The 23,082-nt window shown below is 37.4% G+C and overlaps 1 protein-coding gene across 8 annotated transcripts in view; it reads left to right on the top strand.

Annotated features, from left to right (window-relative positions):
- NISCH (nischarin) overlaps positions 1–22,836 on the top strand; it is a 28,905-nt gene extending 6,069 nt beyond the window's left edge. The window contains exons 4-22 of one of the 8 annotated variants that reach the window (XR_003500193.3): positions 2,606–2,654; positions 4,196–4,359; positions 5,349–5,444; positions 7,100–7,195; positions 7,761–7,913; positions 8,740–8,808; positions 9,187–9,372; positions 9,568–9,696; positions 10,134–10,247; positions 11,086–11,194; positions 13,874–13,995; positions 14,884–14,939; positions 15,428–16,744; positions 17,158–17,332; positions 18,524–18,677; positions 19,225–19,353; positions 20,233–20,394; positions 21,086–21,181; positions 21,446–21,661. Coding sequence is in view for 6 of the 8 variants with exons in the window: in XM_027467280.3 (XP_027323081.1) it covers positions 2,606–2,654; positions 4,196–4,359; positions 5,349–5,444; positions 7,100–7,195; positions 7,761–7,913; positions 8,740–8,808; positions 9,187–9,372; positions 9,568–9,696; positions 10,134–10,247; positions 11,086–11,194; positions 13,874–13,995; positions 14,884–14,939; positions 15,428–16,744; positions 17,158–17,332; positions 18,524–18,677; positions 19,225–19,353; positions 20,233–20,394; positions 21,446–22,074 (3,909 nt within the window). In the remaining 2 variants the exon portion in view is untranslated. Of the gene's footprint in view, positions 1–2,605; positions 2,655–4,195; positions 4,360–5,348; positions 5,445–7,099; positions 7,196–7,760; positions 7,914–8,739; positions 8,809–9,186; positions 9,373–9,567; positions 9,697–10,133; positions 10,248–11,085; positions 11,203–13,873; positions 13,996–14,883; positions 14,940–15,427; positions 16,745–16,974; positions 17,086–17,157; positions 17,333–18,523; positions 18,678–19,224; positions 19,354–20,232; positions 20,395–20,915; positions 20,995–21,085; positions 21,183–21,445 lie in introns of those variants that run through there. The other 7 variants (XM_027467281.3, XM_072044189.1, XM_027467280.3 and 4 more) reach the window with 7 other exon arrangements.
- The last annotated feature ends 246 nt before the right edge of the window (positions 22,837–23,082 follow it).

Genomic DNA, 23,082 nt, shown 5'->3' with positions numbered 1-23,082 from the left:
CTTTGGGGTGGGATGTGCTGAGATGGCCCTTTATGGTTTCATATAAAGGCTTCAGAAATGAGTCACAAGTGATCCATTAGGTCTGTTGATTAAACCTCAGCAACAAAAGAAAAAAAATATTTAAATTGTGTTTCATGCACATAAGTGTCCTGGTGAGAGTTTGTAGTTTGACTCAGATAAAACAGTAGAAGGTTTGCTCCACGGTGTTGCTATTGCTGTGCAGGGTTGACTGAGAAGCGATGGTTTGTATTGTGATTGAGTCCTCTAAAGTGGTTTAGAGGTTTTAAACTTACGAAAAATGTTTTTGGTGACATAGGGTCAGTTCCGCACAGATGGAACAAGCTTCCTGATTCCTGGCAAGTTGCATAATTTCTTTGCTCTGTGGCTATTCTCTCTTGAACGTTCTGACCTTCCATTAATGTTTCAGTGCAGCAGTTTCAGCAAAGTTTTGTTTGTTTTTTTCAGCCTGAACTTCCCTCTCCTGTTTTTTTCAGCCAGACTGTTTTTTTTGTTTAGCTGTAATGTTCATCCTTTTATCTTTCTTTCCCAGAGGTCTAGCATCATTTGGGTATGAATGCTGCCCTGTTTCTGTGCTGCACTTGTGTTTTAGAAAAGTGTTCCTTAATATAAATTTCTTTGCTACAGGGGAATCTGGGTTAATGTATGAACTCCAACTCTGTTGTTTTTTGCTTGTAATTTCAGAGTACTTTTAACTATTCACAAAAAGTTAGCTATTCAGCAGTAAAGCTAAATATTTACCGTAGCAATTCTACTGGAAAGCTATTTTCCTGCAGAACTTTGATCTTTGAAAATATTGGACAGACCACATGCTCTCTTGAGGCAGTATGATCCTTACAATTATCTTTATTATTAGTCTATAAAGTAAGGCTGCAATGTTTCGTGTTTATTCTTATTTGTAGTATTTCCAGTGAAGGTTGTTTAATTTTATTTCTAAGGCTAATAGAACCAAATGGAATAGAAGCAGGTAGCTTATAACGATATTTAAACCACTTCACATACAGCAAGGGAAAGCCAGGTACAGCATGGCAAAGAGCAGCAGTAGCAAGTGATTGATAGCAATGCAGAACATCACTTTGGCATTGAATAGGATGTCTGCAGTGATGCAGGGATCCTCGTTTTGTTGCAATCTTATATTTTGTCTTACCGTAAAAGATTTGGTTTCACTTTCAGGTAGCTTTTGCAAGAAAAGGATGGAGTGCTCAGCAACTGCTGCTCAGAGGCAGCTGCAAACAGCGGACTTGTGTGGGGCTGAAGCATGTCAGTAGTTGGAGCTAAGACAGAGGTTTCTTGTGGGTCTGACAAAGGAATAGAGTAGCTTGCTTTTGCGTGCTAGTCACTGCACAGTCCAAGTCATAATCTTGTTTCAATTATAAACATAGAAAAATGTCTGCTCTGTCCCCCAGATGGTGAGAGGGATACAGAGAGTATAGTTTTCAATTAAGCATGCATGCTAGATGAGTGAAATTGGTTGTTTCAGAATAAGAGTCAGAATTGTTGACTTGTTCTGGCTTGTTGTTACCAAAACCGTGACGTGGAGGCTTTGTTCAGTTTCAGTAATACTAAGAATGTGCATTCTAAAACGTTTGCCTAATCGAATAAGCTGAAATGTTTCAGATGTTCTGTGGATTTATACTCTTACAAATCATAAGGGATTTGTCAGTGAAGTAAACTCATGAAATATGCATTTTGCAATGATCTGTAATATCTGTTTACATTTAGCAGCAACATTAAAATGAAATGTGTGTGTCTAGGGGAAGCTTCACGATCACAAATGGTTTTATTTTGTACCTTTTGTGTGCCTTTGAGAGAATATCGAGTACTATTTCTGAACTTCCACGAAGCATTTGGCTTTTATGGGGAGAAGTATGCTCAGGTGGGAAATAACTTGTTCTGATCTTTGTGCACCTTTGGATTTAGGAAGAAAAAATTCCTGCGTTGAGTTTTGAGCATTTTCCTTTCATCCTGGAGTTGTCAGTGCCTGGAATGGAAGTTGACCTCCAGGGGAGGTTCAGGATGGCAGAGAAGATAGAGAATAGAGAAAAAGGCTTCTGAGCTGTTCTCTGCAGCGAGCTTAATAGAGAGCTGAAGTCCAGAAGACTAATTACTTTTTATCTGTCCCCTGTAGGCCTGTTAAAGTAGAGCTCATGCAATATTGGCTTTCTGAGGAAATGCTGAGTGCTTGCTGCACTTAGGTTATTCTTCAGAATGTTAAAATACCTGTTTGGAGAACACTGTACTTGTAATAGCTTCTTCTGAGCTGGGCCAATGGCCACTAGCAATAGGTGCTCTTGCTGCCATTGCCCTTTTAATATACGCAGAATCCGATTGTTTGAAAGGAATTAAGTATATTCAGTCTTGGAAATATCAAATTAAATAATTTCAGGTAATTTTTATGAAGTAGTTTCAAGTTATAAAGAAATCAGTATGACAAGGTCAGTTTATTTCTGTTTCAAAGTGCACTGTAGCAAAAATAGGGAAACCAGCAAAGCTGCACATTAGAAAAATTGCAACTAGAAGTGTGTGAATGACAGACCTGATTTGGTTTATTCTTGTGTTTAACACAATAATGGTTTATTCGTTGCAGGAGATCAATGGAATCACTGCTGCGTTGGCTGAAGAGCTCTTTCACAAAGGTAAAGCACCTGCAAGAATTTAACTGGGAATGAAGAGATGCATTCATATACCCATTATATTTACTTTCCAGTCAATTAGAGATCTGAGTCTTGGATATCAAAATCTGAGACTTCTCTTCAGCTTTTTCTTGCTTTTTGCACTTTGATTCAAACTGCAGTTCGGGAGGAACTCTAACAGTAGTGCACTTACTCTCGGAAGTGAAACAAATTGGTGAATTCATGCTTTGGAAAGGGCCTACTAGTTTGTTGTTAAAGGGTAGGTTGTGGTACTGGTGAGCAGAAGTTTTCATTAAGCTTTCCATCTTGATGTGTTGTATAACCTTTAGGGAAGTTTGTATTATGTCAATGAATGCTGATACAGTGTGTGTTAAAAGCAAGAAATCAATTTACATGTCTAAATTAGTATTATTGTTCCAGAGTTCCGGTCAGTAAATAAAGGACTTTTCTGATGCCAGCAGACGAAAATGTGATGTACTTCCTGTAACTGCAATAGCTCTTTTAGGTCATTTAATGGCAGGAGGTGTGCAAAATGATTAAACATTGCTTATTTTGTTTTGAAAGACGTGCTTGATGCTACTGTGTTGCAGATGGCTGAGATGCTGGGTGAAACATGTTTCATATTGTTCTGACAGTAAATTAACTTTAGGTACAGCCATTTCAGAGGGGCTACGCAGCTAATTTTGGAAGGTATTAAGGTAGTTCCTGAAGAAATCTGTCCTGGCTTTGTAGCCCATGCAATCTCACTGCTGTATATTGGTGTGTTCCCTTACTGTGGACTACTGGACTTGCTCCCAATGAAGCCAAAGGGAAGTGTACTTCTTAGAGCATTTCCAAGAATTCCGCTTGCCATGGAAGCTGATTCTCTTGCCCATGAGTCGATGTGGTGTACGTAAAAGGCAGAGCAGAAAGATAGATTCTATGTATATGTTCTGACTGCTGTACCCCATGTTAAACTTCATGGTGCTGTTTTCTACTACTCAAATATAATTCTATAATAAAATGAGGTTGTAAAAATATCAGATGATGCATTTTGTGTCCAGGGATTTTCCATTGTTTTTAGTATGCTGAAAGACCTTATGCTCTCCAAGAAATTGTGTTTGCTATAATTATGTGTTTAGGTAGCATAGCAAAAGCTGTAAGGGCTATTTAAATGGCAGGCACTGCTTTTCCTGAATAGGAGAACTCCTAGCTGTTACAGAATTTAGGGATATATTTGAGTAAGTTTAATATGATCGTGAGCTTTGATTCCTGTCCTGTGGAAAATGAGGGAAATTTGCCATTAGGTGTATTAGGAGCTTCATGCTTGTAATGATGAATGCCTATTTGAACAGCTAGATTATTGTGGTGTAAAAATGTTTAATTCAACTGTTCTAGTACCTCTTCAAAGTGGCAAAAAAGGCGTTATTTTGGTACCTCAGTCATGAGCTTAAAGAGATAGATGTTTCCTCTCTCACCGTAGATTTTCCATGTACCATTTATTATAACCGCTGATGTACAACTCACTGCAGCAATGTGTTTTATATCATGCTCTTGTTTTTCAGGAGAGCAGTTATTAATGGCTGGAGAAGTCTTTACCATCAGACCCTTGCAGTTATATGCTGTCACTCAACAGTTGCTACAGGGGAAACCTACATGTGCTAACGGAGATGCCAAAACAGATCTGGGTCATATTCTAGATTTCACCTGTAGGCTCAAGTATTTAAAGGTGAGCTGTACATGCACAAATACTGGAGACATTACTCCTACCAGACTTTGACATGATTCTTAGCAAACTTTTGGAGTCTAGTGTGAATATACAATAACTTTACTGATAATAACCCCATGCAGACACTTAGAATATGTTAAATATGCCTGTTCTACCAACTTTGAATATGTATCTTGTTCTCTAACAAAGATGCTGTGTGGTGTGGTCTTCTCAGAAGTGGTCTCTGTAGTTATGTAGTCACAGAATCTTAGTGGGTGCTGGACTTAGTGGTAGGTAGGACCAGGTAGATAAGAGTTACTCTCTCAACACTACATTTTTTGTAGATGCTTGTTAGACCAGTGTATCTTTTCAGAATTTTTGGCCCTTCTGTATGCTTCTGACTCCTTTCAGTGTTTGTAAGATGCAGATAAGACCAGGCAAAAACCTTTGGTTTCTCCCAAAATTATGTTTACAGGATACATTAGTGAAATGCCTGTCTTTTTTGATGCTGATGTTTTCTGAGGCCAGAATCCAATGACCACATGGAAGCTTTAAAAGTAATTTCATTAGATGTGTACCAATGGAGTGCTATATTTTCTCCAAACCCATCTTGTCTACTTCATCCCATGTAGTGGAACTGAGGGCAGGTCTATCTTAAAAAAAAAAAAAAAAGGTGCTTGGGATGAAGCTGTTTCTAGGGAAAGGGGCTCTGCCATGTTAAGCTCAGAATGAAACCTTGGTCAGTTTTGCCTGTGGTATCTTCCCTGTGTTACAAAATACAAACACAAGGTGGCAGTTCAAGTTCAATGTTCTATTTCTGCAGTTAACAGTTGCAAGTACATTTTTTTTTTTTCTGAAGAGTGGAGTCTGCAAGTTCAGGAATCAATCCATACTTGAAACATTGTTTGCATTCCAAGATACTTCTTGTTGATATTGCCTGTGTAAGACCTTCTGAAATGAGATAAATTGGATTATGTGCACTAATTCTGTTTTTAATTGTTGATGACCAGGTCACTGGAGCAGGAGGATCTTTTGGAACCAGTAACATTCAGGAGCATCTCTTGCCTTTTGATCTGTCAATTTTTAAATCACTTCATCAAATAGAGGTATGACTGAGATACTGCTTGAATGATTTTATACTCCGTGAATGCAATGTCTGCTGCATATCTCCTAATATCAGTAACTGTATACTTAGACTTGGTGCTAGAACTGAGTGCAATCTTTAGATGGAATCTTTCATTTGGGATGATTTTTTTCACAAGTAATGGAAGTAAGGATGCCAAATATAAATGTTCAGACTAGCTTGCACTGTGCCTTCAAAAAGAATGATTTCCAGCATATACACAAATATAAAATAGTGGCTTTCCATTGTCTTGAATATCTAATAAATGGGTTATAATGGAATCTCTTGTTGCACACTACTTTTTATTTGGAAAACACCAACTACATGTGGAAATGTCCTGACAAGCAACTTGCCTGTGGAAGTACGTTTTAGGATGTATTGCTTCTTGCTTGATAATTTGCAAATTTTTTTTAGTGGTCTGCTTCTAATGCAAATGATGGAGTTTTCAGTAGAAGTTGTTCAATGAGTATTTTATAAAACACTTTCCAGACCACTTCAATTTTTTCTAGAGAAAGAATATCCAGTTTCGTTCTGCTGTGGCTCGTGATCTATACTGTGTCCCCACTCTTGGTGGGTATAGCACCTTTTCTAGTACATGAACACTCTTGTGCCGCATTGATAGAAGAGATTTCCAGTTGGTTAAGAACTGAAGTGGATTCTTGAAGTCATTGATTTATTGATATTTTAAAGTGGGAAAGAAACTAGAAGAGGATGATGAGTGGGATAGTGTCTAATATCTGCAAAGAGTCTACTGCACAATAGAATCTGTCTTTTCCTGTGGACATGGATAATTTCTTGTGTAACTTTGCTTAATATGAAATTTTCCTTATTCTTGGAGACTTACAACTCTAAGCTTGTAAAAAGTTTGGATTGATTGGCATCAGACTGACATTTTTATCTAGTAGTAAACACCATTCAAAAATCAACAGTGGTACTCTGGGAATTATTTCTTTCAAGGCTGGCAAAGCTCTGTTACGGTTCACTGTGTTTTCCCTAATATGTCACCAAATTTGCCACTTCTGTTGGCAACCATGTTGTGCAACCATCTACGAAGTAGTACCTGGTTGCTGGGCAGAAGCCACCAGACCTTTGATGCTGTGCCAGCTTCAGCTGCAGATAAAAAGACTTTGTAATCTTAGACTTGGTCTGTATAATTAGCTTGCTAGTATATTAAATACTTGGTGTAGTATCCTCACTCCCTGGTAAGCCCCACTTCTCATATATACAGCAGAGAACATATGATACCTTAATTAGTGTCTACAGGAAGAGCCATAGTTTGAGGCACCTTTTTTGTAACAGTAAAATACTGTGCCCCGTAAAGTGCCTGGGTAGCTTCACCTTGAAGGATACAGAGAGTGTATAGAAGGTTGATGGACAAGAAGCTTAGCTCAAATTTGAATTTCATATTTCTGAAGTTGTCTCTAATTTCTTGCTTTAGTAAATGTTGGTTTTCCCGGCCTGATGATCTCCTGTTTGTGTTATCAGGAGGAGGTTTTAATGGAGTGCCATATCTACTTTCAAAATTGGTAACAGTAGAGAACCTGATATTGAAGCTTTTATGTGCCTCTTCCATGACTCACATTTGTTTGTTCTAGCATTTCTGATTTTGTAACAAACTAAAATTTTCTTCTAAAATAGATACATCATTGTGGGGGAAAGCTTATAAAAGGGCTGACTTCATCGAAACACACACTAGCCACAATGAGTGTTCGCTTCTCGGCAACATCAATGAAGGTAAGCATGAGTTCCTAATTCTGGTGTATATTTAAAGCCCATGTAGAAAGTAGTGTGTGGGTTGTGGAAATAACCATTTGGAGTCCATGTGCGTTCTATGTTTGCTGAAGGTTCAGCTTTTGAAACCATGGAACTTGAAAGAATTGTCTAACCTTTCAAAATCTCAACTTTTAACACATGGAGGAAATGTTTACAGGTGTTTTCTTCAGAGGGACTTTTGTGGTGGTTTTATGAGAGTGCATGCTTATTAATCATGCAGAACTGAATGCTCACCTCTTGTTCTTTTCTGTGCTTCGATTTGGCAAGGGATATCTAGCAGCATAATTTTCAGTCCTTACTGTTCTTCGCATTCTCCAATTTGGATCATCTACTAATGCTGGTGTTCCCTCCCTGTAGATCCAAAATAATTCCTGACCTAATCAACTGATATTTTAAGACCTATAATTTTACTCTAGGTGATTATAAAGCTTAGAAGCCTTCCCTACTTCAGGCTTTGCTGGTCCATTTTCAAAATGGTTAGTTTTCATTGCAGATGTAAACATTGCATTGTGCTCATCTTAAACAGGAAATCCTGGTGCCAGAGGCCTCTGAGTTTGATCAGTGGGAGCCAGAGGGTGCATCTTCAAGTTGTCCAGTGACTGCAGTTATTCCAACTTGGAGAACTTTAACAACTTTGGATATGAGTCACAATAACATCTCTCAAATTGACGATTCAGTGGTAAGAAATTGCTCATTTTTGACAAAAAAAAAAAAAGCATGACTGGTCTGCTGTGGCACATTACAGAGCAAGGATTTAGCATTTGCTTTATGTAGCTTCTTTCAGTTGCACCTACTGTTATTTAATGCTGATTTAGCTACACTAGTTAATGCTTAGGAAAATTTCATTTAATAATTTATTTACTTTGCTAAAGAAAATCTTACCATTCTTAGCTCAGTGAGCAACACTTGAATGAGTACTGAGTTTCCTTATTTTTACTGTTTGCATTGGCATTGGGCACTTAAAGTTTTAAAACAAAACACCTCTTGGGCTCAACTTGCGTTATCAGGGCTGAAGCTTCCTACATATTTAAACTTGTGGTTTGCTGGTAGCCTTCTTAACACCAAAACAGTATAAAGAGCATGGAAATGCTCTTTAGTATGTTTTGACATTCCCTTAATTTTAAGTTTCATAAATCAGCTGTTAAGTTTAAAAAAAAAAAGTTTCATCAGAAGAATGTCAAATATGAGCTTAGCTTTTTTTATTTTCACTACTCCTGTGAAGTAGGAAATGGTTATATCTCTAACTTAACTAGGGGTCATGGACCAGGAGTGCAGTTTACTTATTCAAGATTTTTGTGATTTTTATTTTTTAGATTTTTCATAAGAGCCAGTTTCAACTCTTTTCTTGCACTGTGCCATAACCAGTGCTTTTGGAAAGCAAAAGCTGAGAGACAGGCTGTCTGTGTGATGATAGCTTTCTTTTTCCTTGTCAGCTGACAGTAAAGGAAGACTGGTCTGATTCATAAGCTAAAATGCATTTTAGCAAGGCATTTTTTATCTTGTAGAAATTAATTCCGAAGATTGAATTCCTGGACTTGAGTCACAATGGAGTGTCACTAGTAGAAAACTTACAGGTAAATGATACTTTTGATGGTCAGTTTTTCTTTTCATGCTGCTTGGGACTTTAGAGCACAGAATTTTTAATTCAGAATTCTGTTGCTCATTTTGTTATGGAAAATAATTGTTGCTTATCCTTCATAACATCCAATTATGTTTTAATGGTGCATTTTTTACTTGCTCTGGATACCTTCATTTCTTTACCAGTATTGACACACAATATTAGTTCTTTACATTCACTGCCAGCTTCATCTCTGGGTCCAAAATGTAATGGAGGGGGGTTCCCTCTTTACAAGTCCTAAGACTGTCCAGCATGAGCAAGCCATAATGCAGTGTCTCTGATATTGTTTATTTTTAATGTGTTGGTGTAACATGGATTTTCTGTGCTTTTATAGCATCTTTATAACCTTGTTCACCTGGACTTATCCTACAACAAGCTTACATCACTAGAAGGTGTTCACACAAAACTGGGAAACATCAAAACTCTGAATTTAGCGGGAAATCAGTTGGAAAGGCTGTCTGGTCTTAACAAACTCTACTCACTAGTCAACTTGGATCTCAGCAACAACACAATAGAACAGGTAACTTGTCTTTTTCAGTGTTATACTGAACTGTGCTTTGGAACACAAAAAATGTCTTTTAGTGGGGGAAACTGCAAATAAGTGTAGCTGTAATGACCTTTTTCCTGTTACTGCATGTATGTAACTTATGCAAGAAATAGTTTGTATTTTTCATTCATGTGATTCGTATTCATGCATCTATTCATAATCTTTCAGATTGATGAAGTAAAAAATATAGGAAGCCTCCCATGCTTAGAGAAGGTCATCTTATCCAGCAATCCACTGAGCATCATCCCCGATTACCGGACCAAAGTACTTGCGCAGTTTGGGGACAGGGCCTCAGAGGTAGGTGACAATGCACCTCTTCGTTAAAAGCTGACACCTGAACAAAGCTTAAAGCCTGGTGTGGAAAGTGGTGTGAATGTTCCAAAAGCTTTTCTGGTGTGTGTTTTTTGGTGTGTGTTAGAAAAGGTCTTTGGAGGAGACTTTACTAGTGCTTTACTAGTGCTTCACCTTTACCCTATCTTTGTTGGATTCAAAAATAGTATGTTAATATTGAGCAGTTGTGCTTAGGAGGGTGTTGACGCAGCTTAGTAACTATTTCTGAGTTTGTTAAATCCTTGTCACCTTTGAGCAAGGTCAAATGTGATAAATGTTCTGCCTGTTAGGTTAGTAAGATGCACATAGTTTACATTAAGCTAAGATTATTGTTGATTATTGTAAGAAAATAAATTAGAGCTGCTTCACTTTTCAATATTTAGGTATTTTTTCATTATTTTCAGGTGTGTTTGGATAACATTGTTACCACAGAAAAGGAACTAGACACTGTGGAAGTACTGAAAGCTATTCAAAAAGCAAAGGAAGTAAAGTACAAACTGAGCAACTCTGATAAAAAGGTGAGCTTGGTGCTGAGAGGAGTAGAATGTGCTGCTTTATGACACTGTAAGCTTATAAGAAGACTTCTACAAATTAGGTCTAAGTGGAATTCATTTATCTTTCCTCCAGCTTTTGAGTTTTTATACTTTGGTCATGCTTTTATGTGGTTATGGACTTTTAATATTGTCTCTTTCCTATTTACATGTAGTTTTCAGTGCAATTTCAATAATTATCAGATTTATCACTTATCACAAAATATCACTTTTTGTGCTGGCTTGGGAGAGAGAAATGGGAGGAAAAGACAGGATGACTTAATGGTGTGCACAGAGAATACGCAGTTGACCATAAGTTGTATTACATCTTATACAAGTAGAGAGATTGCAGGGGTGTAATGTTACTGCTTGTGCTGATGAGTACTCAAATGACTCCCAAATGTTGTTCTTGTGGATATTAAACAGTGGTGAAGAATGAAGGATCTGAATTCTCCTTGAATTCTCATATGCGTGCATGCTGTGTAGCTAGTCAATCCTGTTTTGGTATTAAAAATCATTAATAGAACCCGTTCTGTCCTTGCAGTGTAGAAATTCTAGTGGTTTTTTTTTTCTGCTATCGTTTATGAAAATCAATGTTGACTTTGTCAGAAAGTACAGTGATCAAAATGACTTTATGAATTCTTAGTGAAACTCTACTAAGAATGTGAAAGCAAACCAGTGGATGTGACAGGAGGTGGAAAAAAAGCTGGCACTACCTTTCCTTTTACTAAAATTGAAAAAGCTTATGTAGGCTTATTTTTAGTTCAGGATCTAATGCCCTGTATACTTAGTTTTTTCTTTAATCACTGCATACTTTCTTTATTAGATCAGTGAGGACTCCAGGCTCACTGCTGCCAGCTCCAAATCAAACTGTTCTTCTCTTACTGTTCGTCCTTCCTCTCCCTCTCTGCCTCGTCCTGTCAGCTCCAGCCAAGGTAATCATGTATGTATCGTGCTGCTGGGCTGAGCCTCTTGGTTCTGCTTTTTTAAGCTGCATTGATATACATGAATATGATGTGCATGGATATAGGTCTTAAAACAAAATGAAGCAGAAAGACTCGACTGTGTTGTCTTAAAAGTTGGAAGTTGCGTGTGAATCAGCGAATCTGACCTGTTGTTCACAGGAGTGCTAGTTAACTGTACAGAAAGTGTGGGCACAGGACTCCTAACTGCGTCACCCTGCATAAACCACCTGCAGAGAGGATTACAGATCTTGTCTCAGTTTAGATGTATATCCTAGCTTCTTAATGGAAAACTGACATGTATAGACATGTAAAATTGCTTATCTATCTGTTCTTGCTCTGCAAAATGTGAGCTGAAGTGGCATTATTTATTTGCAAGAGCTTCATTTCAGTCAAAGTTGGGGGAAGATAGTAAAAGGAGATGGCAGGAAATAGCAAAAGGAAGACAGTTGTGGGATCAGTGTTCATGGTGAGCCTGTGGTTTCAGCACATCCATAGTGCTGCAGCACCTGCTAACCTTACCTGAAAATTATTTTTGCCTACTTCAAAAAAGAGTGCCTGTTGCATTAGGACCTTAGAAGAATGGCCACGTGTCTTTTGCAGAAGCCCATGACTTCTTACTGGGAAGACTTTGGGGGTCTTTTGCATGGTTGACAACTTTAAAGTGCAGCAAGACATGAATAGTGGGAGAAGGGTTAATTAAAAGAGAAGGGAATATATTCTCAGTAAGTGTCTCAACAGATGCTTGCTTTTTCCTATAATTTTGTTGGATTGGTGAGTGGGAGAGAACCATGCCTGAAAAGCTTGGTCTTTGGAGGAAAAAAAAAATAATTGCTGTGATTTCTGCGGTCAGTTTTTTAGTTCATTCTAAAAAAAATAAAAGTAAAAATATCTTGACAACATCTCATTTAAGGACAAATAATTTGAAACAAATATTTTTTTAGTTGCTACTTACGTACTTAATTTGCCTTTGTAACCATTCTAGGCAACTTCTTTCATCTGCAGATAAAATGCTGCCATCTTTTCCAAAATGTGTGCAAGAAATATTTATTTTTCTGTGCATATATTGAAGTCAGATGTGGTTGGACTAGATTACTGAAGGTCCCTTCCAAATCACCTATTCTATTCAATGCTTGCTTTGAAGTATTAAGTATTTAAATTAGAGGACTGAGACAGTTTGACTATGTAATGACCTACAGTTTCACACAGAACTAGCTGTAAAAATGTATGCTAGCAACAACTTTCAAAGTTATTGGTCCATAGTTCTGTTCTATTACGGTAAATATTTAAGAGGAAATGAATCTAGGGGGAGAAAAACAACGGGTCTTCCTTCCCAAACTACTTGAATTTTTTAGAAAGATTGGTGTAAGATTTAATGTTACTGTAGTATTTTTTCATGAGGTTCTTATAGTAAAATCATAGGGAAGGCTGCTTAAGGGGTAGGAAAATAAAAGTGGACTAGGGCAAGCTGTTTTCATCTTCATTAACAGGAATTTTCATTATCTAGCTATTGAGGGTTGTTTTCAAAACTGACTTTGAGAAATCTATTTAAGAATTTTGAAATACGCTGGGCAAATAGTTTTACTGTTAGACCTTAAATCATGAATAATGGAATTAATTTCCTGATATGCTATTTCTATGAATTGTTTTCTCTGCAGTTTTTCTACACCATCTGTTTCCGTAACATATTATTCAAATTAAATGTCACTGGCAAATGGCTTATGGAAAAAGATGAAATATTTATATAGGAAACAGAAAACCAAAAATAATGTTGTCATGTTCTGTTTTTCCTGTCAATACGAATTTCCTTATTGCTAATGCAGTGTTTTGTTCAAGTAATAAATACCTTCTGTGTTTCCTCTGACTTTGAGAAGGTTTGATGTAATCCGCTAAATTTGACTATCAGTCCAGAAAGGTACATGCAGGAGTTCTTATGCTCAGGGTAGAAACACATCCACTCTAATTCTGTTGGTTTTATTTGCTCATTTATATACTTGAACTGGCTGGCACAGTGATAATACTGAAAATGGATTTTCTGTGTTGCTTCAGTGCAAGTATCACAGGCAAAAAAAAGTCAAATGTCCACAAGAATGTTCCCATATATCTGCTCATAATAAGTTTTATTGATACTCAGCTTTGAACCCTTCAGAAAGATTTTGAATAAGGTGGGCTAATTTTCTTGAGTGGTGTTTGAGGGACCAGGTTTGTCTGACTTTCTGAACAATTGGTGCAGTTAACAATGCTTGTTCACCTGAAGCCTGTGGAAACTTGAAAGAATGCTGAAAAGTTGCCAGAGTGCTTTGCTGCTGGTTTTGCCAGCCAGGCGATAGTTTGTTAAAAAATAAGGGTTACTTTTAGAAAAATTGACAACTTCTGTTAAAACTAAGGGTGATTCTTACACCAGAAGTTGAGATTTAAATTGTTAGCTTGAAAAAGGAATTTCATCCATTTTAATGCAACTTTCAATACAGTTAAGGGCATGTCTGCAATTCAACTAAGATTCTACCTGCTTCTCTTTTGTCTTGGCTCATTTAGCTTTAATGATTTATTATCAGACCTTGATTGTACAGTTTTTATTCCATTTGTCTGGCAGATAGACATCAATTTTGGTTTTACTGCAGTAGTTTTAAGAGCAGTTTCTATTTGTTCTAGAAATAATTCGTGAAGAAACAGTCCTAGCTAGCAGTTCTTTGCAATCCAGTGGATTGACTCCTACAGACCATACAGTTCCCCAGAGATGCTTTGAAATACCAGATTCCAGATGTAAAAATCAGGTAATTGCAGTTCTTATGTTTGTTTTATGGTATTTTGAAAAGCTTTTTTGCAGGCTTTCCTGATCTTAAACTGTAGTTATCAAAGTAATCTGTAGCACAGCTATATGGATTTTTTTTTCAGAGTTGCTATAATGGAAAAAGGAGGCGGGCCTAAACGGTGTGAAGTTGCTGGTCCACCTTATAAATTAAATGTATAATCACACTTTACAAGATTTGCAGAGAATTGGTGTCACTGTCATGACTTTAGCATGTTGACCCAGTATTAGTATCATGTTAATGTTTAGTATCCACTTGCTCTGTGCAAGACTTACCTTGTGCAAGACAATATCACCTTGCGGAAGGAGATTTTCTTGCTAGTTTTGTTAGTATTGCTGGAGAACCTTCTCCATAGGCAATGGCCTTAATTTTTCTCCTTCAAACTCCTGCTGTTGTTGATAGCTCTTGAATTACATTCTCATTTGTTACAAGTATCTAAGTATTCATATGCGTGGCTTCAGGGAATGAGACAGCAAGACTTCAGGGGGTGTTTTCCTTTGTCACCAATGTAGTTGGTCTTTAAGCTCCTTTTTTCCTCATTTTGTAGTACTTGAGTATATATTTGTAGTGTGCTACAATAATCTATGGGCCTAAGGTTGGATCTGTTCTCAAGTCCTTAATGGTCCATTCTTTTCTTACCTTAATTGAATATCTAACCTAAAGTAAACAAGGCAGTGTTTTAGGATCCTCAAAGGAGATCTGTTCAGCTGATGTGAGTACAACAATCAGGACTTCACAGCGAGTTGTTTTAAAAAGCTGGCGCTAACGTTAGTTTTGCTCTTCATGCGTGCTGAAGACTGGCAGCAGCCATAAGTAATTGGTAGCTTCCTGATGTTTTCTTCTCTTCCGTAGGCACCTGCCTCTCTATTAGACTCAAGTGAAGAGTATGGAAGAGGTGGTCGTACGTGGTAAGCTAGATATAAAAGTTCTGGTTTATATCCTTGTTAGCTTTTGGATAACAGCAGTAGATACGGCATTCTTAAAATTTGGCCTGTGGGGCTGAACTATTTTTCATTGTGTGCTGTATCTGTTTTTGAACCAAAAGTGACTACATTATGTAAAGTGTCTTTAACCTTTGAACTCTGGAATGTATTTGGTAGTCTCAAAAATAGCAATGCCTGTATTGTAAAGTGCTTTAACTTGTACGGATATGCTTATACAAGGTGGGAAATAAAGGACGAGTAAGAATTTTAGCCCTTCCTATAAAATTGTATGTTACCAGCCTTAGAAACTAATGGCTGTGTGAAGTGCAAGGATGTTCTATAAATTACACTGACTTAACTGAAGTAGCAAAGAGTAAGCCTAAAATTCTGATAAGCAGTGCCATGAAATGTAGATCATTGTAGCTGGTTTTAAACTTGCTTGTACTTACTGTGGCTTGTTGTCTCTTTTGAAGTTTGGATCATTCAGAGCAAGAACACTGTGCCGTGCCTGACCCCTGTAACACCATCATCTTGCCTTTCAATTGCATGTCATACACTGCCACAAACCAGGATTTTATCCAGCACCTTTCTGCCTTGATAGTTCAGACTGTGCAGAGATCACCCCACTCCTTTACAGAGAATAAAGGAAGCCCTCTGTGTGATTCCAGAACCACAGACAAAGAAGATGGGTATTTTGAAATGGGACTTCATGAAGGAGATCAGACTTTTGAGTTCAACACAACTTCAGATACTCAATCATCCGACAGCACAGCAGTGAAGAGCGTTGACATAGTCAAAATTCTCTGGAGTTTTTCTATTCACATTCATAAGGGACTCAGGCAGTTTGCTTCCTGTTTGGTTTTGACTGATGATTTGCTAGCTGTGTTTGAGATTCTTCCTCAGGAATTGAGAGGAAATTGCCAGCATATCCCCTCTGCCTTGAAATTAATGCTATGTTTTCCATATACTGATATAGCAGAATTTGGATTTTTCATGCCAGAAATCTGTTTAACACTGAAGCTGAAAAACAGCGATAACTGCTTGCTTGTTGTTTCAGACTCCCAGAATCTTCAAGATTTTTATTCCTGTTTGCACACGTGTTCTCAACGCTGCACATCGGTGTTACAAAGCTCCACAATATACTGTGGAAATGCAAACCTCCAAGAGTTTCTTTGTCAGCTTATGGAATTGAATTGCATTTCCTCAGAGGATGTGGAGATAAAAGGTTGCTTCCTAACATACCTTGTTTACGGGAACAAAACCAATGTTCAGAAAACTTTGCATCATCCAGAGCCAGCTGGCAATAACAAAAAATGGTCAAAAAATGATTTGTGTTCAGCACTTTATTCTTCAATGTACAAGTCTTCTGACCAGGGCCCCTGTGTGTTCCATCCCTGTTGGGTGTTTCTAACACCCCAGCATTTGTACATAGTCAAAGTGGATTTCAGTTTACTGCCAAGTAAATGGGTAGGCACAGAAGAAGATTTGAGAAGTGTTCTTATGCTGAATAGGATTCCATTAGCATCAGTTGTGCTACATCCGACTCACGTGTCTATTCAACAGAAGGGTTCATTTTTGGATGGGCATGTGCTGGAGTTGCTCATTGGATACAGATTTGTTACAGCGGTGTTTGTTCTACCTCATGAGAAATTCCACTTTCTAAGAATTTACAGTCTCTTAAGGACACTCCTGCAGGATGTTAAGACTATTGTTATTTTCAAAGCTTCAAACAAACCAGATGCTGCAAGAAATCACTCTTTGGATTCAAACAGACATAGTCAATCAGCAAGGTAACAATTCTCATAAAAGATTTATTGCATGGTATTGAAGGTAAGGTGGCGCTGCCACTGTTTGCAGTTGTTATTGTAGTTGGTTTGACTTGTAGACCACTTTGATTCTGCTGTTCTTTGGTATGTGTGACTGGCTATCCTGGAACATACCTGTCAACCTTTTTTCTTTAAATGTTCTGTGGTTACAACTTAAAATGTATTTTCTTATGGAAGGAGTCTTTGTGTTTCAGATGCTTGAAGGCTGATACCATAACAGATAGTGATGCTTAAGAGAAGTCATTTAGAGTCACATTCATAAACTAAGAATAGAAGTTGCATGTTCCCAGTTGTTGAATGACTAGGTATGGATTTTTGTTGGGGAGAGCTGTTTATTTCCTGAAATTTTGATGGTGTTTTCTGGATCTGTCTCCTAGCTTTTGCAAGCCTCATCTGACTCTGTCATCTTTATATCCATCTGAATTTCTTATGCAGAAGATTACAGAAGATAACCAGGTTCCAATTCACCTACACGTTTCTGCATCTCTGCAGTATGTGGCTGGGCTGAAAGGAAATGCCCTAGTTGAATTTTTCCATGGCAACATTGCAGAGGTATTGCACCTAGCCTGGGTATATAAAAATGACTTGAACTTTCAGTATTAGATGATATTAAACAAAAAAAATGAAAAACCTTTCCTGATCAAACTTGAAAAGCTAAGCTGAAGCAAACCTGGAAACATTTTGCTCAGAAACCTGTTTGTGCAACTGGCTTTTGAGGCCCCTACTGCAGTGACTGTGGTCCTGGCAGGCATATTTTGCCTTCAGGATCCTTGATGCAGAGCCAGAAAGTACACTAGTACGTCTTGAAAATGACCATTCCAGAAGTGTTCCTATTTCTCTTTTAAAATGATAAAATGAAGTAATCAACAGAGTGGAATTATCTCTTGTGTTGGTACCCTAGCTTCACTGTGTCCTGACTTTTTGGGTAATACAGGTTCCTGAATACAACACAGTATGTGCTTGGCTCTAGGGACTCCAGAAGCATGAGCAGATAAACCTGTAATTCAGAAATTAGGTTTATTTGCTGTGGGGAGCATTAAGTTTAAAAGTACAGTTCTAACTTAAATCAATGAGGTGGCATTTGAAGTGATAAATCACTGTGTTTCTAGTACAAATGTCACTTGAAAAGCTTAGAAATAGATGCTTCTATTAATACCTTTTTTCTTTTTTAAGTATTCTAATGTAAGCACAATTTGTAAGTTGTACTTTTCCTTGCATTGGGAGAAGTTGATTTAAAAAAAAAAAAAGCAGGTGACTCATTTGAGAGCTCACAGCACTCATCAGGCTAGAAGCTGGAAGGATGACTGGCTGGAACAGCACCTGTAGTGATGAGCTGTGCTTCCATTGCTTCCATCCTTTGTAAGGATCTTTAAATCAGAGTTCAGAGTTGCATTGTGAAGGCTTGATAGGCCTGACGTGTGGGAGGCACTGCTCATCTGTTGATAAAATTGTCTTTTTTGTTTTAGAAAGCATCTTGTGCACTAATTGTTTCTTTTCTTTGTCAGGAAATAGGGAATAATTAGACCATGACAGAAGAATATTCTCTTACACAAAACCAAAGCATTTTCTGTAGACAGCTAGATGTGTTTAGCAGCTAGAGGTAAACTTCTGCTCTCACTATAGCACATTCGGATGCTTCAAATATTTTGAAACTTTTTCTAGTAATCTAAAGCTGCCTCTGAGATGGTAAAGCTGTCTGAAAGGTCAAAATGTGTGATTTGTGAAATACAATTTACATTTTAGGTGGAAAATGAAGAGCTGAGGCATCTCATGTGGTCTTCAGTTCTGTTTTACAAAACTCCCAATGTGGAAGTGATGGCTTGTGTGCTTCTCTCAACAAAAGCTATTTACTTTCTGTTGGATGATTCTTTCATTCGTGTGGATGAGCATCAGTTAGGTAAGAGAGCTATTAATTTTGATCCTCTGGTAAGATTGAGCTTAATCCCCATCTGTTTGTCTTGAGTTTAAGTACCAGTTTTGGCTGATTGTCCTGGTTGAGGAAGAGTGGCACAATCCGCCCTCTGCAAAGTGCTTGTATGAGGATTTTTATCTTCAAGGCTGCAGGTTTGGGTTCTTGAGTCATGGCCTGCTTGTCAGATAAACGCTTTCATGTGCCATTGTGTCCATGCTTCCCTCTGATTATTATTTGATAATCCCCAGCATCACCTGGGTAGGTAAAGGCCATTTAAGAGAGCAGAATGGTAAGTGAAGAGAATGAAACAGTGTGCATTCAGTTCATATGAGTGATTTGTAAATTTATCTGCGATGCAGTTCTTCAAGAAATAATGTTAACAAGAAGATATGGTGTTTGAGAAATCAACCAGTATTCTTGCCCACTTCTCAGTTTCGTTTTTTGTGTGATACATTTTCTGGATATGGAAATTACACTTCTGGAAAGGAGTATCATCATTCTTTTTCTTTTGACTTTATCATATCTTCAACAGAGTTTTGGAATGAAGAACACTCAGATTGTGAAAACAACTCTTTCCACCTCTCTTGCTGCTTTGTGTTAAAACTTAATGATCTACAGTCAGTAAATGTTGGCCTGTTTGACCAATACTTCAGAATTACTGGTGAGTACATCTTATGCTTTAATTTTTTTCAGATCAATATTATCTGTTTAGTCTTACTTCAGATGGATTCTTCTCTTGATTAGGGAGCTGAAAATGTTTTTTTGCTGCCTTTTCTTAAGAGGAGTTAATGTAATGCTGATGGTGCTGTATGAGTAGGCTTGCAACATCTTGTAATTGAGGTATATAGGAAACTTTTAATGTTGATGAATTGGTCCCACAAGTGCTTTTAAAAAATCTTCTATCTTGATGACTGATCAGAAAGGAATTCTAAAGACTTTCTTGTTGTTCTGAGGCTTTGGCTTGCAATGAAGAGTAATATAAAGGTTCTGTCCACATTGCAAAATATGTGGTTAGTTGATGATTTTTTTTTTTGGACAGAAAAGGAGACTTCAGTTTCCGTAAGATGAGAATGTCAACTTAAAATTTAGTTGAAGTAACATAGGTAAAGTTTTGAGGTTGTATTGCTTTGTCCTAGAGTACCACTACCTGTGAGCCGTATGTTTCTATGTTCTGAAGTGTCTTTCTAATTGTCTTGTGACCTTGATGGGGAAAAATTATTGAAAATGATATAAAGTAAGCTTACATATAGCTAGTATACAAAGAAAGTTAAGGGCAATTTTTTTGTAAGATAAATTGTAAAATAGTTGAACAGTTTGTATGCATCATTTTAAATCAAGTTAAATTATTTCCTCTATTTTTGAGGGGTTTGTAAGAATTGTATTATACTTTCCCAAGGATTTTAAGGTTTTCTGAATAATGATGAATCTTTTGGGGAGAAATAATGCTTGCAAGAAATTATTTTGGTGACAGTTGCACATTGGTGAAGCTATGGTAGTGCCATGTACAGATGTGTGAATGGCTTTTCTGTATTCTATTCAGGACACTCTGCAGATCATATTGTCACTTGCCTGACAAGAGACAGTTACAACACCCATGCTTTCATGCAGCAGCTTATGGCAGTTCTGTCATTGCTTGCACGCACACCTTCACCAGAGCCAATAGATAAAGACTTCTACTCCGAATTTGGGAGTAAAAACACTGGTAAGTGGTCTTTTTTACATGGCTGGAGCTATTTAGGCTTGGTACTAAGAGCATCAGCTAAACTACTGCTTTGATACAGCAGAAACTGTGTTTCCTGTATACTAGTTTAGCTCCTATTGTGAGTTTCAACCTAGAAGGACTTTTAAGTCTGTCATCAAAGGACAGTGAATATAATGAAGTCTAAAAGTTATGGTTTTCCTTGCTTGGTCAGGTGAAGGAATCCCATCATTCTGAGAGAACTTAGTGAAGTGAAAACCAAACCTTTCTGAGGCACATTAAGTTCAGTTCCAATGTCAGGTTAAACATTTATGCTTAGAATTCTGAATCTTATTCACAAAATAAAATCACATTTTCCTGAAGAATGATTATTAGTGTAACTGCTCTAAGGAGAAGGTGTGTAAGCCCAGAAAGGGCAAGATCTGGTAAGAGTAGTCAGACTTTTCCTTAGGTCAGCTGATTTATGTGGAAAAAAGCAGATAGGCTTCCTTCAAGTTTTGCTGTTTTCTATTTAATACTTCCAGGGAGTAAGAGTCTGCAGTATTGCCTCCTGTCATTATGGAACCTAACACTGAAGGAGAGGAATGTGCTCATCTAACAGGGGTATATAAGCAATGGAGGGGATATAAAAGTAATTCATGTAGAGGTTTTATTTCTTCTTGTTTTTATTTTCTGTCTTTTGTCTGTTTGAAAGACGTAGGAAGCTTGTGTTCAGTGATCTGATGATGCTTTGTCAGTTCAGAACTAGGGAGTGGGAAGGAGGAAGCAGAGGAAATCAGCTGGTAAGAAGGTGGGTAGTCTGATATGGGAATTCAGCTGTTTCCTTCTGCTTCTTTTGCTGTCAGCCTGAACTAGTTGTGGTAAGAAAGTTGCAGAAATACAGGTAATAAAAATTATTCCAGTATTGTGAAGTAAAACCATACATGCAAAAATGTTATCTTGAATTTTTCCAGATACAACCAACTATCCAATGTTGTTGCTTATCCTCATGCATTTAAGGAAGTATTGTATAGTATTTAATTGGAAGTATAACAGTGTGTACTTGTTCTTGCAGGAAAAATGGAGAATTATGAACTGATTCACTCAAGCAGAGTAAAATTTATTTATCCCAATGAAGAGGAGATTGGGGACCTTGCTTTTCTAGTGGCAGAGAAGATGGATGATTTGACTAATCTTCAGTCCCTCAATATCCTTCTGTATGTGTTGGCATTTCAAGTAAATCATGTTGAAGGATCTGCCCAAAACACTAATTCACTTCAACCTAAAACACTTATACTAACCAGCTCTGATTTGTTTCTCTTTGATGAAGATTACATCAGTTACCCACTACCTGAATTTGCTAAGGAACCACCAAAGAGAGATAAGTATCAGCTTGCAGATGGAAGACGAATCCGGGATTTAGATAGAGTCCTTATGGGTTATCAGACATATCCGCAGGCCCTTACTTTTGTGTTTGATGATGTTCAGAATCAGGATCTGATGCAGAACTTAACACTGGATCACTTTGGAGACACTGATAATGCCCCAAAGGGAAATGCAAAACTAGAAGGCAGCAGGAGCAGAGAGATCCAGTGGTACATCTTTATCCCAAGTGCAGAAAGCAGAGAGAAGTTAATTTCATTGCTTGCAAGACAGTGGGAGATACTGTGTGGTAGGGAACTGCCTTTGGAACTCACTGGGTAATTATTGCACAGCTAAGTGATTTCAGTGTTTATTATAAAGTAAAGCACAGCATTTAAATAGAGCCTGTCAAATTCTGTATTTTTATTAAGGAGCTGAACTGGACTCCCTTGCTCCCTAGTGCAGTGAACATTTAATAGTCCATACAAATACTCTGAAGTGTTAGCTAGGGGTTGAACTTTTTGTAAAGTATTTTTTATGCAACAGTATATAGTGAAAAAAACTCATGAGACATCCTGGGAAACTGTATGGAAAAAATTAGGAGTCAACACTAGATATGCCATCTTCTAGGGCTGTTAAGGTTTCTGCTGTTTTTCTGTATATATCAATCTTGATGTTCTATACAAATTCTGATGTGTAAATAACAGTAAATGCTTGTGTAAGTTCAAGTGCAATGTTCTTTGTACAAGATGTATTTTGGGTATGCTGCTAATGCTTATTATTTAATGACCTTGGTTTTACATATTTTTTTCCTTTCTGAGGCCAAATGTAATTATTTGCTGCCAATTGTGAACTTAACAGTAAAATTTGAGTGACAAGCAGGTGACACTTCTCATGAGATTAGTTTGAGCATTCTTTTTTCTTAGACTAGGGAAAAGAATTGCCTGTAAAAGTCTACTCAGAAAAGTCTGTTCAGTGTAGTCTTGAAAATGGAAATACACAACATGGCTATACAACTGTTTTGTCAGCAAATAATTAATTTATCTCTGAACACCAAGTCTTTTGCCTATTTTGTCAATACAAATAAAGTGTAATTTGACAGTTTTCGCTTGGCCTTGTCTTTATTCAAGTACGCCTTTTGTGTTTGCAGAATACCGTATGGTAGTTCAGTGGCACACTTTGTTCCTAGAGTATTTTTGTAAAGTATGAAATACGCAGGAAGAATAAAGAAGAAGAAAATTTAGTATAGGAAATACATGCTGGTCCAGAAATAAAGCTGAGTTGTGTAAACTGAGGGTCTGCAGCTTTTAAGCACAGTTTAAAGACTTGAAGTCTTTTTGCTGCTGCATT

Source organism: Anas platyrhynchos, chromosome 13, assembly GCF_047663525.1.
Source record: "Anas platyrhynchos isolate ZD024472 breed Pekin duck chromosome 13, IASCAAS_PekinDuck_T2T, whole genome shotgun sequence".
In the NCBI taxonomy this organism is placed as follows: Eukaryota; Metazoa; Chordata; class Aves; order Anseriformes; family Anatidae; genus Anas; species Anas platyrhynchos.
The sequence above is the reverse complement of the archived record's forward strand: the minus strand, read 5'-3'. Positions and strand labels throughout refer to the sequence as shown.